Source organism: Entelurus aequoreus, linkage group LG07 (assembly GCF_033978785.1).
Source record: "Entelurus aequoreus isolate RoL-2023_Sb linkage group LG07, RoL_Eaeq_v1.1, whole genome shotgun sequence".
In the NCBI taxonomy this organism is placed as follows: Eukaryota; Metazoa; Chordata; class Actinopteri; order Syngnathiformes; family Syngnathidae; genus Entelurus; species Entelurus aequoreus.
Genome location: NC_084737.1, coordinates 36,992,925 through 37,009,452, shown reverse-complemented (window position 1 = coordinate 37,009,452; position 16,528 = coordinate 36,992,925). Strand labels below are relative to the sequence as shown.

Genomic DNA, 16,528 nt, shown 5'->3' with positions numbered 1-16,528 from the left:
AAGCTCTGTCCTGCTCACTCACTTCCAAATCTAGGGCACATGAGTGCCACGCACAAAACGAACAGCAGTGGCCGATTTAAGAATAGAAGATTAAATGCTTGTGGCTTGAAAAACATAAACAACATGTCTCCTGCCATACTCCGTGAAAACATTGGCGCAATTTTACCTACTCAATAACCACTGAGTACACGAAAAAGCTGATAAGAATACGTGGAATGAAAAAGTGCATTGGCAGTTCTCTGCTCACCAACCACAAATCTAAAATCTATGCCAGTGAGTGACTTACATACTGTACATCAGAAACATTCGAGACTTGAAATCAAATTAGACACATTGCAAGCATTCAGATTTTGATCCAGTATTTTTGTACCGAAAATATTGATGATTTAATAAATACATGGACCAGCCTTTCCCAAACATCTTTGGTCAGTTTCAATTGGCAGAATGCTGACAGCTCATTTTTTCATACAGTAGAAATGAATGAATACAGTTTTAGCATTATTTTACATGTATATTCAATGTTGCACAAATACATATACATGTTTGGGTCTTGAGCTGAAAATTTTAGTTTTGCCTTACTGTGTCAAATTCAATAAGATAGGTTTTTTGCCCTCAGGGTAAAGGACAATTTGCTCAGTTTTAATGTGTCTCAAAAATTGAGGATGGGGAATTGTTTACGTCTTGAAATGAAAAATTGTCAAAATACAGGACAAGAACCACAATCAGCCTTGATGGTCGCAAGAAATTTGGGGTTTGTCATCGCATTCTCTTCACATAGAGGTCCATCGGCCTAATAATATATTTATATATATTTATTCATATCACAGAGAGATGAGTACATAATTCTGTACTTTTACAGGCAGCGACCAAATTCTGTCGGTCCAGGTATTTATTCACGTAAAATCAAATGGCGCCTAATTTTGATACCTTTGTTGCATGCAACGACATGTCTGGTTGTAGACTCGGACGGTAAACAAGCACTTATGTAGCACTCAGAGCAGACTCAGTCAAACTACCACTATAGGTATTGTTGCAATTTTCCATGCCAACAAAGCAAGTATGCCTAGTAGAAAACACTCTAACATACAGTAAGACTCCCATTTTTAAAATGTACCAGCTCGATGCTAATTCACATTGCATTTGCAATAGACATGCTGCTGATTAGCACAGGGGTGTCAAACGTACGACTCGCGAACAGGTTTAACCCAGCCCGCGGCCCACAAGATCAGTTTGCTAAACATAAAAATTAGCTTCATTTTTTATGGAAGAAACTGCTGTTCTAAATGTGTCCATTAGATGTCGCAATAGCAATTTAAATGTAACCTACTTCACACATGTCAGTATTAAAATATGAAGTGTCAGCTAACTTTCAGCACAGGTGCAAGCAATCAGCTGCTTCTGTTGTGCTTAAATCTACTATGTTGACATTAGTTAAGTTTGTAGTTATCTTACCTTGATTTCTGCTTGATTTCAATTGCTTTATCAAACATTTTAATGGTGAACTGCCAACCTGAGAATCCTAAACAGAAAGGGCTTAAAGTTTAATGGCTTTGTAAAAACACTGAGACAAAGTCTAAGTTCATTGTGTTCTTCACAGTGTTTTTGAAACTGTACCAATTTTTTCCTCAGAATTTTCAACTAACTTGAAGTGTTTTGCCAAGAGGATTATTTGTAATGTGTACATTATCAGAATGTGCTTGTTCTATTTTTGGACAAAGTAAGACAAAGAAAACAATCTGAAGTTTTCTTTATTTTTAAGTTCTAATGCCATGATTTTACTAGACTGGCCCGCATGGGAATATACTTTCCTCGATGCGGCCCCTGAGCTAAAATGAGTTTAACACCCCTGGATTAGCATAAAGTATTTTACATGTCAATTTCGACGCCTACAAATTTAGTAATAAAAACTAAAACTAAGATGCACATTACAAACAGCTGGTGTATAATAAAACAATACTTACAGTACAAACACTTTTTAGGGCACAACTAAAGATTTAATTCAGATAAATGGCAAAGACTACCCCTTGATTAAGTGACACACCAGAGCCTATATACATGACTTCCATGTAACATCTTGGAATTGCAAATGCATGCAAAGTCTACAATATAATACATGCAAATGAGATTAGACGTGAAAGAAAGCAAGATATAACAACTGGTCAGCAAACATCTGGTGTCAGACCCTACCCAACAGGTCCCTGGCACCAATCTCCCAAGGAGACAGTGGGCAATGCTCAATAGATTCAGGACTGGACAAGGCCCTTGCCTGGCCTGCCTTTACAGATGGGGAAGCAAGCCAAGCCCATTTTGTGTTTGTGGAGAAACATACACAATAGACCACATTATTGAGGCATGTCCACTCCACAGACTAGAGGGGGGACTTGTTGTCCTTCACACTGCAGACCAGGAGGCAACTGCTTGGTTAAAAGGTTTTGCGTTCGCTAATCAAATAACACATTTTCTTCTTCTCCTTTTAGAAAATATTTTTCCCACTAAAAATATTGTGACAACCATCCCCATGCATGAAGATAGTTTATTACCTTTGTTACAATAAGTTGGAAAATGAGAGGCCATTACCCTTACACTTTAATTCAATGTAAGGATGATTATTAAAATGTTTTGATGATGAGCTATTCACACGAGAGTAAAAAGTGTGACAATCAACCCTGTTTTCCCCTACAGTATAAGTGACTTCAGCAAAGTCACACATGAGATATGAGCACAGGGTCAGTGTGATGCTCCCTTAGGGTACACTATATCTTTAAGGATCAAGGTCAATGCTGTGTACATCCTGCTCGTGTGAAGAATACCGCTGAGACAACAGGTCCTCTCAGTCAGTCTGCCATGACGCATAACACCAAACACTACTGCGGCCAGAAATGAGCTCTCATCAGGAAGCACGAGCAGTTTAATTAAACAGCTGAGAATCAGTGATAGAAAATGTGTAATCAACACATGTGAGAAAAAGAAAGGTGTGGCAACCTTGTGGAAATAATTGCTTACATCACGACAAACACAAAGTTATTCATTATGAAACTATGGGCAGGTTGATCATGAGCGTTTCATGATGTCCAACTTTTGCGACCTACAGGGGACCTCTTTGGGCGTCGTGTGAGTAAAGCCAGCATGCTGATTCAGTAGGGATGGCTGAAGGTGACCCCTCGCCTCGTCCTGCTGCCTGTCTCACCTCCTAATATTGATCCCACTTATCCAACTCACATCCGACTGGAGGATACACGGATTCATAGCCATCTTGACATTTCAAATATGTCCCTGTGTAAATTGTAACTCCACCCTGTGCCATTGATTTCTTATTGATGTGTTCACTCCGTCAGACTCCAATCACTTTACAACAGCTTATCTAATCCAAATTAAATCTTACTGCAGGCATGGAGATGAGCAAAGGAATGTTGTTGTTGTTGTTGTTGTTGTTGGGATTTCATCAAATGTTGAGTGGACTAAGAATAGCGCAGACTACAAGTGCAGAATCCAAATGCAGTTGCTGGGAGCAAAGGTTTAGACCACAGATGGGAGAATGTGCCCGCATAGCCCTGCCCTATCAAGGGTAAAATGCCTTGCACACACACGTGCAAACTCTGTTTTTGCCTCACCTTAATAAAGCAGCATGAATATGCATGAAGCCGAAGGACATAGAAGGTACATAATTAGGCAATCAACATCTCCCAGGTGCATTACTGCAATGGAGGATAAATACACCTCGCATCACTCTCCCCTCTTGTTAGCAATAAGAGCACAGTCATGTTCCACAACCACATGCATATACCCACTAATGATACAAACTTGGGAGAATCCTGTGTATCATCAGAGGGCAAAAGCAGGATTTGTTTTGTTAGTGCAGCATGGGAGTGTTTACAAAACTTTTTGTTGTTCTTCTTTCTTAACAAATTCATCGCAGCATCCTCGACTGCTGTTAAGTCAGGGCCGTGAATACTCATCCATCACTCTGTTGTATTATACAGGGACACACCCTAAACAAATCAGAAAAGCACACACGTACCTTGAAGTATTTTTTTGCATATTATCCCAAGAAAAATACAACGTATTTTTTTCTAAAAAGGTGTACACCAGGATTGTGCAGAATTCGGAAATTTGGATATTCAATTCACTTTACATGAATGAATGGAATTTGAAATGGAATTACACAGGAAGTGCAATTAAATGAATTCAGAGAAATTATTTATAGCCAAGTAACAAGATGAATGTTTCACGTTTGATACTAAAATGTAAGACAAATCCCTTCCATTTTGGATTAACAAAAGCATTCTGGGAAATTAAGTATTTTTCCAATATTATCCATCATTTGAAAAGTAATAGGCTACATCAAATTAAAAATGTATCTAAGAAATGTTTTTGCCATAATTAAAGCATGTACACGAAAGTCAGAGTAGTAATATTTCTATGAAATATGCAAATCAGTCCTGAGGGGTCACGTGGCTCAGTTGGTAGAGGGGCCATGCCAGCAATGTGAGGGTTCCTGGTTTGATCCCCAGCTTCCGCCATCCTAGTCACATATGCTGTGTCATTGAGCAAGACACTTCACCCTTGCTCCCGATGGGCCGTGGTTAGGGCCTTGCATGGCAGCTCCCACCATCATTGTGTGAGTGTGTGGGTGTGAATGTGTGTGTGAATGGGTGAATGTGGAAATAGTGTCAAAGCGCTTTGAGTACCCTGAAAGTAGAAAAGCGCTATACAAGTATAATCCATTTAAGTATGGAAATACAGCATACTGCGTAAAGCATGATTCTGGGATACAGCAAAAATAATCAGTTGGAATGTTCATGCACTTTCAATGCTGATTCCTGTTTGCAACCTCAATTCATATACCATGGAATTGAATTGGAATTTTGGAAGACACGCTCAAATCCATTTTGATTTTTGCACAGGCCTGATGCACGCTAACTTTTAACTTTTGCATCACCTGCTCTGACACAACTTCCCATAAACACGTGACTCTTATCACTCCCAGCATCTGCCATAAGCATCCACAACACGCAAACACACACCCATGACTTCAGTACATGCCTTTTCACACATGCACACACACACTTTTCTCACACGAAAGGGAAATACTGACCTGCCTTGGCGCTGACACACACACATTCTTTTCAAGCAGGTGAGCCTTTCAAAGAGGATCCGTTTGAACGCGTCTATATACATTGACCCGGCGCACGTTTTAATCCTGCACAATATATTGTTTGTTTATTTATAATATTTTCCCCCTTAAAAATAAGCAGCCTATTTCTATGTGACAGGAAGCAGCGTGCAGGCTGCCGGGATGAGAGAAAGTCAGAGGATGCACACGTCTGACGGGATATTTGGACACTAGTGAATCTCTAAGTGAGAGAGGGGGAGAGAGAGAGGGGGGAGGGAGAGGGGGAGAGAGAGAGAGAGAGAGAGAGAGAGAGAGAGAGAGAGAGAGAGAGAGAGAGAGAGAGAGAGAGAGAGAGAGAGAGAGAGAGAGAGAGAGAGAGAGAGAGAGAGAGAGAGATAGTATTGACATGCTCACACGCACACAATCTGGCAAGCTGCTTATAAATATATATGGATAAATGGCTGACATGCTCTTTTAACTTCTGAGCTGTCATGTACTAATTTTTTATCTGGAGAAAATCCTTACCTCGATGCTCACCTTATCCGTGGCCCAAACAAATGTTTTTCTTCCTCTGGCAGGTTCACTGGTGCAACATTTTCGCTGTTTTATTAATAATAAAAAAAAGTAATCGTCCTCACAGTCGATTTGACCGAGTAGTAGTGTCAAATTGAGCCGCAGGCGTGGTGCGTTCAGGGCACGGAGCGTCTGTTGTTAGAGGTTAGATTGCGTGGAGGATCTAATTTACAAAGACTGTAGATTCCATGTGGCTCCTAATAGGCGATTAGGTGGACAACGAACCACACAAAGGTAAGGCAGAGAAGGTCAAAGAGAAGTTGAGGGGCGGAGAGAATAAAAGGAGTTGAAAGTACCGCCCCTTCTCTCAGTAGATGTACCTGCAGCAGCGTCACGCCAACTGGAACAAAGGAGAAATAACTCAATTGTAATTGTGATGGACAACAACAGTATTCACAAGTTGCACAGACAATTATACAGCAGATTGGCTATATGGATAAATGCCTGTATTTAACATCTCATCTGCAGGGTAAAAATAACGTTAATGCATACATTATTGTCAAAGAAAAACAAAATGTGCGTCAAACATCAGCAGCAATGGTGTGGAAAAATAATCTGTTATAAATAATTGCTGTTTTATTACTTTATGTGTACTTTTTGTTGTTTGAATTACTGATTAAGACACTGCAGTTCAATACTGTTTTGATTAAGGCTCTCGCGTAAAAATAAAATAAAATTACAGCTCTTTTTATTACCAAATATGTGTTATATGTGTTTTATGTTGCACGATTGCACCAAGAAAAATTCCTAGTTTGTGAACTCGTTCTCAAACAATGGCAATAAAACTATTCTGATTCTGATTCTGATTCTGAAAATGGGACACAATGAAATAAATAAATACAAATTTAAATCGTTAATTAAGTGTAACATTGATTAACAAACGATAGATGAATCATTAAATAGTGAAATAATTAAATCAATAATTAATGAAATCATGAAATAGATAAATTTGATTTTTCATTATATAAAGCAATGACACATTTAATAAGACTGTTAAGTGTTTAATTAAAATCTTAATTATTAAAATGTGTGAATGTGAGTGTGAATGTTGTCTGTCTATCTGTGTTGGCCCTGCGATGAAGTGGCGACTTGTCCAGGGTGTACCCCGCCTTCCGCCCGAATAGCTGAGATAGGCTCCAGCACCCCCCGCAACCCGAAAGGGACAAGCGGTAGAAAATGGATGGGTAATTATTAATGTATTTATTTAATGTTGTCCATTTGGCCCTTCATATCACATAGGCCTATTTAGAGTCGTATTCTTTAATTTGTTTAATTCTTTTAAATTCGAAATTCCTCGTATATTGTATATTTCATCAACCAAGCTTGAGTTAATATCTTCTCTTTTAGTAACTCTAGCAAACATTTCAATACATCACGAGTGCAAAATGTATTGAAATATAAAATTGGGGCGCGAGGTGTGCTCACTTGAAAACTACAACTCCCATGATGCTGTTCTGTTCTCTCCTCTGACGTCACCAGACAGCAATGGCGTCGCACGGGGATCGTACGCGTTACCTCGCATCTTCTGAGGACCAAGGAGAGAAGAAATTAGTATCAGTTTCCTTTGGTTTTGCTAAAACATTTAGCAAGTTTAAACATCCGACAAGCGACGTCACGACTAAGGAAGAGGAAAAGGATTTCTTGACCGGAATCACCAGAAATGAATTACAGAGGTAGGCTGGGCATGCTAATGCTAACCGTGTTTTTGTTTGAGCACTACGGTCAACGTGACTTTTACGTTCATTCTGATTTAGTGTGCAGTAATACGTTGTTTGAAGGCACTACGTGTAAAAATGTATTGTGTCGGATGACTCGCGTTAGTATCTTAGACATTGCTAATTCCTTCAATGTTGTTTAGCACGAAACCATCGGAAGCAAGAACGGAACGCATCATTCCTCTGATCCTAAAGAACCGCTGGCGCCTACCTTGCCAAGAAGACCAGAACGATGAAAGTGGAGAGAAAACGCCCAAATCCACCCAACTTAATGGCCAAGGAAGTGCAGACAAGTCCCAAGAATCAAGTGAAATGAATGACTCTGTGGAGGCTCAGGCTGTCAAAGAGCTTATAGCAGGTATGTGTACTTGCTGGACATTACATGTTACCATGTGTTTATAGCGGAGGTGATCATATCATACTTTTTGTGATTTTGTAGATTCCAGGAAAAAGCTTGAAGAGGAGGTTAAGCTCAACCTCACCATTCCTATGTTGGCACAGAACAAGGCCCCTGAGGGCTTTGAGGATGGGGACCATGTCAATGTGGAACTACGGCCTGAACCTGTAAGTTAACTCGAGATGTCTCCATCATGATAAATTAACGATATTTTGACCTTTTTTAACTGATCGATGACATCTGCCGAGCCCAGACAATCTTTATCGCAGCCGTGTCTTCAATGTTTACATGACTAAAGATTGTACTGGCGTGAAAGATTTCTTCAAAAAGATGCACGCTCAGGGAGACACAATTAATTATCCAGATTCCTTGTTACACACATGAAGGAGATGCATGCATTAATTCCAGGAGGGCGTGTCTTACCAAAACACCTGCTCAAATTTGAGAGCACGCCGTCTCGAAGCCGCTTCTACGATACTAATCCCCACCACTGTTGTTTTTTTATTTGGTTTACATTTATTTCGAACATGTATAGAGTATCAACATGATACATCACATATTTAAATTTTTCTTTACAACATGTCCGAGAAGTTGAAAATCTTATCTTATCAAGGATTATCTAATCTTCCCCCTTTTTCACTTTATAACAATGGCTGACACAGTTGTTCACTTCTTGTTCTCAATTTACATCAATTCATTGTAAACACAAAAGTTATGATTCACTTAATTAGATGGATGATGATATATCAAATAAGTTCATGACGTTATGACATAATTCTTCTTCTTTGTACTTTGTAAAACACTTGTAGTTAGAAAAGCCTTTTAAACTGGATCATATTAGTATATTGTTTGATTTATTTGCTTATTTCACACCATCATTTAATTCCACATACTGATATGCTAAAGGTTTTTAAGTGTTGGACGTACACACAAATGTTTTGAATTAGATTTACCTGTAAGGTTATATTTCTCCTCTATTGTTGATAAGAGTTGTTGTACATTCGTGGGCGGCTGGTTATAATTTGCTTTGTGCATACTTTTAGCTGTTTGCAAATGCACCAAATCATTCAATTTTAATATCTTTGATTTGATAAATAAAGGGATTGTATGTTGTCTATATTCAACATTACGTATGGTGGAAAATAAGCTAAGTTTCTTCCAAGTTAGTAACATTATCACTGGAGGACTAGAGGAAAATAAATGGCTAAGCATGCTACACAAACAGACAAAGAGCAGGAGGAAACAATAAACTAACCACTAAAGCTTCAATATAAAGTAGGAATGATCGCTATATATGTCAATACTATCGATACCTAGTATGGTATCAGTACCTAAACGATACTAGATTAGATCAATATTTATCTTGTTCTTATTATTACAATTAAATTGTAAATACACAGTGGGGATTGGACAAATAATATTTAACAAAAGTGTAAAAAGTTCATAATACATTTAAAAATATGAGTTTATGGTTTGTATAAATATGAATGTTGCCTTGTTTTTAGCGTTGCGTTGACAGTTTTTCCTTTTTTGCGTGAAGTGCAACTATCAATAATACAAGCTATGCAAAAATTGCATCACTTTCTGATGTGTTTTGTCCAACAGATAGCATCCGTGCATCAATATAGTAATATATTACATGTACAATGATGTGTAGATCATATTTAAAATCAGAACACACTTGCATGGAGAAGAATGTTGTTTTAGTTGCCCGTGCGTGTCATTAGGCGACGCAAGCAGCCAGATTTCTTCACATCTCACTTATTAGCAATGTAACATTTAAAACATGACAAAAATAAGTATTTCCTTCATATCATAATACATATCGATATTAGCCAATATAAAAAAAATCATGCTTTTTCTTCCATATAGGCAGGCTGTAATCTAATGAGTGTATATAAAGCAAGAAATGCACTTAAATTAGCGTGAATGCAGACTGTGTTTACTTGTTGAATGTGACATTAGCTGTCTATGTATACAGTCCACAGACGAAGATTACGAGAGAGTTCCTGTCGATGGCTATGGGCTCGCTTTGCTAAAGGGGATGGGCTGGAAGAAAGGAGAAGGCATTGGACGTACCTTTAAACAGTAAGTCATCATCTGCCTCACTTATCTTGATTAAAAGTCAAATTAATAGTGTCTTACGTAATATTTACAAGACAAATTGTTGTGCGGTGCTTAAAAGGGGTCATAATGTTAAGTGAGGGATAGTGTTCATCGAAAATGGGAATCAGAGGGCTAAATGGAACAAGCAGTGGTGTGTTCAAGATCATCCCTTCATATTACTTGCCTGTACTTCTCCAGGTGTGATATAATATGGGAACACGAGGTGGGGAACAATGCTGACCCAACAATCCCATCCAGTTGTACCCTATAGTAACAAATGCTACGTGGATTTAACACTGCTTTACCCTTTTCCTGTGACAGAGATGTGAAGCCATATGAATACAAGCCCCGTGTGATTGGTTTGGGACTTGGGGCGGATCGCTCAGCAATAAAGGACCTGGAGCCCGCCAAATGTCGGCGCCCGCCTAAGCCAGGTGATGAGCAGCACAAGGAGGAAGAAGAGGAGCAGCTCGTGTTTGGTCGTGGAGGCTGTGTGCTGATGGAGTCAGGGGTACATAAAGAGCGTTATGGAAAGGTAAAACAGTGTTTGTTTTCATGCTGCTCATCCAGAAAGCAAAGGACACAACAACCTGCTTAGACTTTTCCCACGCTCTTGATAACTTTGCTGCAGATTGAAGCACTGGACACAGACAACGCTCGTGTTCTGGTGAAGCTGGCTATTGGTGGCAACGTGGTGTCCGTCCACCAGTATGCTGTTAAACTGGTTGGACAAAAGGAATATAACAGAAACAGCAAAGACCTAAGTAAGTGGTAATATCATATGGATTTTGGTTAGAAGGTGCAGTGATATCAATTGTATTTTAGCTGTTTTACTTTGGACCTTAAACTATTTAAAAATTTACCAGATACAGCATTGGGTACTTTTTGATAATAATTCAACAACTTCTGTGATGAGGTGGCGACTTGTCCAGGGTGTACCCCGCCTCCCGCCCGAATGCAGTTAAGATAGGCTCCAGCACCCCCCGTGGCCCCAAAAGGGACAAGCGGTAGAAAATGGATGGATGGATGGAATTCAATAATTTCTCAATGGCTTCAATTTTTTAAAGATAGAACACAAACAACAACTCTAATATCAAATTGCATCATATTGTTCAAGAATACAACGCCCAGTTTTGATCGACACTGTCACTGATTAATATAATCTATGGTTATTATTTAATTCTACACAAGTGCAAACTACATGATTATACACTTGTGCTGTCAAAAAAGTATTTTTATAGCTCACATATTAATCACACTTTTGAATTTGGACGAATCATGACTAATCACAGGTTATTACTTGCTTGCATAATTGAAATTATCTTAAAAAAAAAAGCCCACTGTATTTTTCGGACCATAGAACGCACCGAATTATAAAGCCCACTGCCGATGAGCGGGTTTATTTTCATACAAAAGGCGCACCGAAATATAAGGCGCATTAAAGGGGTCGTGTTATGATTTTTTCCCCTAAATTTAAGACACTTCCTTGTGGTCTACATAACATGTAATGTTGGTTCTTTGGTCAAAATGTTGCATAGAGTATGTTTTACAGACCATCTTCAGGTCGCTTTCTAACAGTCGCTTCAGGATGCTCCGTTTTGTGGGCGGTCTTATTAACATGCCTCCACTTCGACAGCATCTTCTCCTCGTAATTTTTGTTGTACCGGTGTAGCGTGCAAGAACGGGAGTCAAAGACGTGTCAAAAGATGGGGCTAACTGTTTTAATGACATTCAGACATGACTTAAATCAATAACAGAGCAGCATCTCCTCATCCGTGGCTCACTAGTGCAACAAAAATGCTGGAAATGTGTCCCGTGAAAAACGTCTGACCGGAACTCTAATAACTAAAATTCTGTGGGTGATTTATGTAAACCCACTACATCGGTAGATTGATTTATGTAAACCCACTACATCAGTAGATTTTAGCACTTCCATAGCAGCTATAAGTTAGAACTTTATGCTACTTTATATTAGAAATGGCAACAGCGGAGGATGAATGCCTCATAACAAGAAGATAGTGGAAAAAGAAGCTTATCAACTACGGTGTCAGCACGAAGAACAATGGCGGACGCGCGCACATTTTCAGGACTTATGCATATCCGAAATACACATCAGCAAGTACCAGAATATAAGAAAAGTTGGTTTTGCATAATATTGTGAAACAAAACACCAGATAATATGTCTGCTAATAAGTGTCATTTTGCAGTCCTTATGCACACACCATAATAATACCCGTATGTTGAAGCAAAGTACCTCTGACTACGGTAGCCGTAATGCTCAGACAATCCATCAAGCGGTGCGGCTTCATAGCTTACCAAAGTCGTACTAAAACATTTTGACAGATTTTTGAGCACCGTGTGTAATGTTCTATATAGTCAATGGAACATGTAAAGTTTTGGTGTTGTTTACTGGCGTCATCTTGCAGTCTACATGTATCTTGTATGTGTGACTGCCATATACTGGTCACCTTTATCACTACACCATATACCAAATAAAATAGCTTTGAGGTTCGGTAAGCACAACCAGAATTACTTTGTACATTAAGCACACCAAGTTATAAGGCGCACTGTCGATTTTGAGAAACTTAAAGAATTTTAAGTGTAAAAATACGGCAATATATGGACATAAATGCAATTTTATTGTCAGAATGTCATGCAGAAACATTTTAAAATGTTCTTGATACTTGTTACTTGAATGCACTACATTTATTTGCTCAAAACTTGGTAATAGTTATATCTGAAGTCCAGTCTCAGTATTTTAAAGTGCAATTTGCCAGTGAGCACACTAGTTGAAGTCTCCTCACTGCACAGATGTATGCGTTGACCTGATCACTGACTGTAGAACAACCCGTGGTGCCTTTTAGGTAACCATTACCATACCAGAAAGGTAAAGGAGCATGCACGTTTAAAAAAATGTTTTATTAATCTGCATATATACATGATTACAACAATACATTTTGGTGATTAATCACATGATTGAACACGTTATTTTTGACAGCCCAACATACAATATTGAAATGCCCTGCTAAGCAAATTGTTTCTTTTTTGTTACATGAAACAGTTTGGTGTTAATGCAGAATTAACAGGATTTAATTTTAGTAGGGATGTCCGATAATGGCTTTTTTGCCGATATCCGATATTCCGATATTGTCCAACTCTTAATTACCGATACCGATATCAACCGATACCGATATATACAGTCGTGGAATCAACACATTATTATGCCTAATTTGGACAACCAGGTATGGTGAAGATAAGGTCCTTTTTAAAAAAATTAATGAAATAAAATAAGATAAATAAATTAAAAACATTTTCTTGAATAAAAAAAGAAAGTAAAACAATATAAAAACAGTTACATAGAAACTAGTAATTAATGAAAATGAGTAAAATTAACTGTTAAAGGTTAGTATTATTAGTGGACCAGCAGCACGCACAATCATGTGTGCTTATGGACTGTATCCCTGCAGACTGTATTGATATATATTGATATATAATGTAGGAACCAGAAATATTAATAACAGAAAGAAACAACCCTTTAGTGTGAATGAGTGTAAATGGGGGAGGGAGGTTTTTTGGGTTGGTGCACTAATTGTAAGTGTATCTTGTGTTTTTTATGTTGATTTAATTTAAAAAACAAAAACAAAAAAAAATGATACAGATGATTTCCGATATTACATTTTATAATATCGGCATGCCGATATTATCGGACATCTCTAAATTGTAGCTTAGGTTTCGGATACTTTTTCTTACATGTCACGTCACATCTGGATGTTGAAATTCGAACTACTGCTTTCATTAAAGAAACCCTATACCAACCTACAGGTCGTCTCAGCAAAGTACATAAAGAGAAGGTAAAAGAAGACAACGAGCGACGCCAACAGGAGGAGAAAGAGATGCGGCACATAAACAACATCAAATATCAGTCTTCAGAGAAAGACGACAGGAAAAGGAAACACAGAGAATCAAGTAATGACAGGTACATCCATGCTTCGAAAGCCTGTGCGTCATTGTTTGTCCTTCCTCTTTAATAAAGCATGTTCGTTGCTTTTCCAGAAAGAAGTCTTCCGAGAAAGAAGCAAAGCCGCCCAAGGCACCGCCCTCTTGGCTACAGAGAGACTTAAAAGTTCGTTTTGTAGACAAAACTTTCAAAGGGGGCCGATACTACAACTCTAAGGTAAAAATAACACCGATCTGCTCTAGTTTTGTTGATACTTCATAACTATTAGTTTGAGATTTGCATGAGTCACCATTCTACATTGCTAAGCAGTAACTAACTAAGTATTTCACACGATGTAATCATAGTATACAATATTTTTATTTCAGATGCGCGTGGAAGATGTCTTGAGCCTGTGTACCTGTATTTGTCGAACTGAAGATGGACGCCTGTTAGACAGTGAGTCCATATACCTTTTGTGTTTGTGTAGTTTGTATTCCATGAACAGACACTCTTTTAAAGGCCTACTGAAACCCACTACTACCGACCACGCAGTCTGATAGTTTATATATCAATGATGAAATCTTAACATTGCAACACATGCCAATACGGCCGGGTTAGATTACTAAAGTGCAATTTTAAATTTTGCGCAAAATATCCTGCTGAAAATGTCTCGGTATGATGACGCCTGCGCGTGAAGTCACGGATTGTAGAGGACATTTTGGGACAGCATTGTGGCCAGCTATTAAGTCGTCTGTTTTCATCACAAAATTCCACAGTATTCTGGACATCTGTGTTGGTGAATCTTTTGCAATTTGTTCAATGAACAATGGAGACAGCAAAAAAGAAAGCTGTAGGTGGGAAGCGGTGTATTTCGGCCGGCTGCAGCAACACAAACACGTAGCCGGTGTTTCATTGTTTACATTCCCGAAAGATGACAGTCAAGCTTTACCATTGGCCTGTGGAGAACTGGGACAACAGAGACTCTTACCAGGAGGACTTTGAGTTGGATACGCAGACGCGGTACCGTGAGTACGCAACCAGAATGTTGCCATAAGCATTTTGTTTAATTTGTATGTGTAACGAAGTACGCAGCTGCGGCTTCCAAACATTTGATCGCTTGCCCGTACATGCGTGCCGCTATGTGCATATCACGTACGTAACTTTGGGGAAATATATGTGCTGTATGAACTTTGGGGAGGTGAACGGTACTTTGGGCTGTGGGATTGAGTGTGTTGTGCGGGTGTTTGATTTGTATTGGCGGGTTATATGGACGGGAGGGGGGAGGTGTTTGTTATGCGGGATTAATTTGTGGCATATTAAATATAAGCCTGGTTGTGTTGTGGCTAATAGAGTATATATATATGTCTTGTGTTTATTTACTGTTTTAGTAATGGCCAGCTGAATATCAGGTCCCACCCGCCTCTCACAGCATCTTCCCTATCTGAATCGCTTCCACTGCCCTCTAGTCCTTCACTCTCACTTTCCTCATCCACAAATCTTTCATCCTCGCTCAAATTAATGGGGAAATCGTCGCTTTCTCGGTCCGAATCGCTCTCGCTGCTCGTGGCCATGATTGTAAACAATGTGCAGATGTGAGGAGCTCCACAACCTGTGACGTCACGCACATATCGTCTGCTACTTTACTTACAGTAAAGGCTTTTTTATCAGCGACCAAAAGTTGCAACTTTATCGTCGATGTTCTCTACTAAATCCTTTCAGCAAAAATATGGCAATATCGCGAAATGATCAAGTATGACAGAATGGATCTGCTATCCCCGTTTAAATAAAAAAAAATCATTTCAGTAGGCCTTTAAATAAGAAAATCGCATTTCAGTAGGCCTTTAAATAAGAAAATCGCATTTCAGTAGGCCTTTAAGTGGTAAATATAATTTGTAAGTGTCCAATTCCTACTGTAATTAAAATAGATATGTCAAATAAGTTACAAAAGACAACAACAAACAAATTAGACTTATTTTTTTTCCACCCAGCAATGGACAATGAAACAAACATGACCTCAGCGGGAACAAATGTAAAGAAGAGGGAAAAAAAGAGTAGAACTTCTGAAATATCTTCAAACTATAGTTTATGATAAAAGAAAATTGTAATTGCCCTAAGATGTTCCCTTAGTGACAATCAACACGAACTGTTATTTAATGTCTATTTAAATGCATGTTTTGTCCTGTGACAGATGTGAAGCAAAATATGTTGGAAACCATCATCCCAAAAGGTGATGATGATGCCATAATGGTTGTACTTGGCGAGCATCAGGGGCAGGTAAGCAGAGTCATCTGGATTTTCCACACTGTTAATGTGTTTAATGATGTGCTCACTAAACTAAACATCCAAATGTGTGTACACAGGTGGGGCGTATTCTGCAGCGGGACAAGAACAAGTGCAGAGCAATGGTCCAGCTGGAAAGACACGAGAAGCAAGTGTTCACTTTGGACTATGACTGTATTTGTCACTATTTGGGAGCTGCAGACCATTGCTGAATTTATTAATGACTATACTTTATATCCCATCTGGACTGTTTTTGAAAGCCCATGTTTTATTGTAACATCAAAATATATTGTTTCAGGATTTGTAATAAAATCTTGGATTTGCACAGATATTACAAGATCTGTCACCTTAGTATTAAGAGGAGTACATCAAATAAATTAACTTGGTCTTTCTAAAATTAGTCTCAC

General features: G+C 38.6%; 2 protein-coding genes across 2 annotated transcripts in view; one reads left to right on the top strand and one right to left on the bottom strand.

The window, feature by feature from the left end:
• LOC133653777 (membrane-associated guanylate kinase, WW and PDZ domain-containing protein 3) overlaps nucleotides 1-5,178 on the bottom strand; it is a 103,951-nt gene extending 98,773 nt beyond the window's left edge. The window contains exon 1 of the mRNA XM_062053454.1: nucleotides 5,096-5,178. Within this exon, the coding sequence (XP_061909438.1) occupies nucleotides 5,096-5,178 (83 nt within the window). The remainder of the gene's footprint in view (nucleotides 1-5,095) is intronic.
• Nucleotides 5,179-7,132: 1,954 nt separating this feature from the next.
• On the top strand, nucleotides 7,133-16,518 carry gpkow (G patch domain and KOW motifs). The gene is made up of 11 exons (XM_062053451.1): nucleotides 7,133-7,359; nucleotides 7,545-7,759; nucleotides 7,841-7,965; nucleotides 9,780-9,886; nucleotides 10,226-10,439; nucleotides 10,536-10,668; nucleotides 13,727-13,880; nucleotides 13,958-14,078; nucleotides 14,228-14,297; nucleotides 16,030-16,115; nucleotides 16,202-16,518. The coding sequence occupies exons 1-11, from the start codon at nucleotides 7,172-7,174 to the stop codon at nucleotides 16,331-16,333; spliced, it is 1,545 nt and encodes a 514-aa protein (XP_061909435.1). The 5' UTR covers nucleotides 7,133-7,171; the 3' UTR covers nucleotides 16,334-16,518.
• Nucleotides 16,519-16,528: the final 10 nt, after the last annotated feature.

Bases quoted from the DNA above. Each gene is read 5' to 3' on its own strand.
- gpkow (XM_062053451.1), top strand. From the start codon at position 7,172: ATGGCGTCGCACGGGGATCGTACGCGTTACCTCGCATCTTCTGAGGAC. The intron at 10,440-10,535 runs GTAAAACAGTGT...ACTTTGCTGCAG, and splicing joins ATAAAGAGCGTTATGGAAAG to ATTGAAGCACTGGACACAGA. The intron at 13,881-13,957 runs GTACATCCATGC...TTGCTTTTCCAG, and splicing joins AGAGAATCAAGTAATGACAG to AAAGAAGTCTTCCGAGAAAG.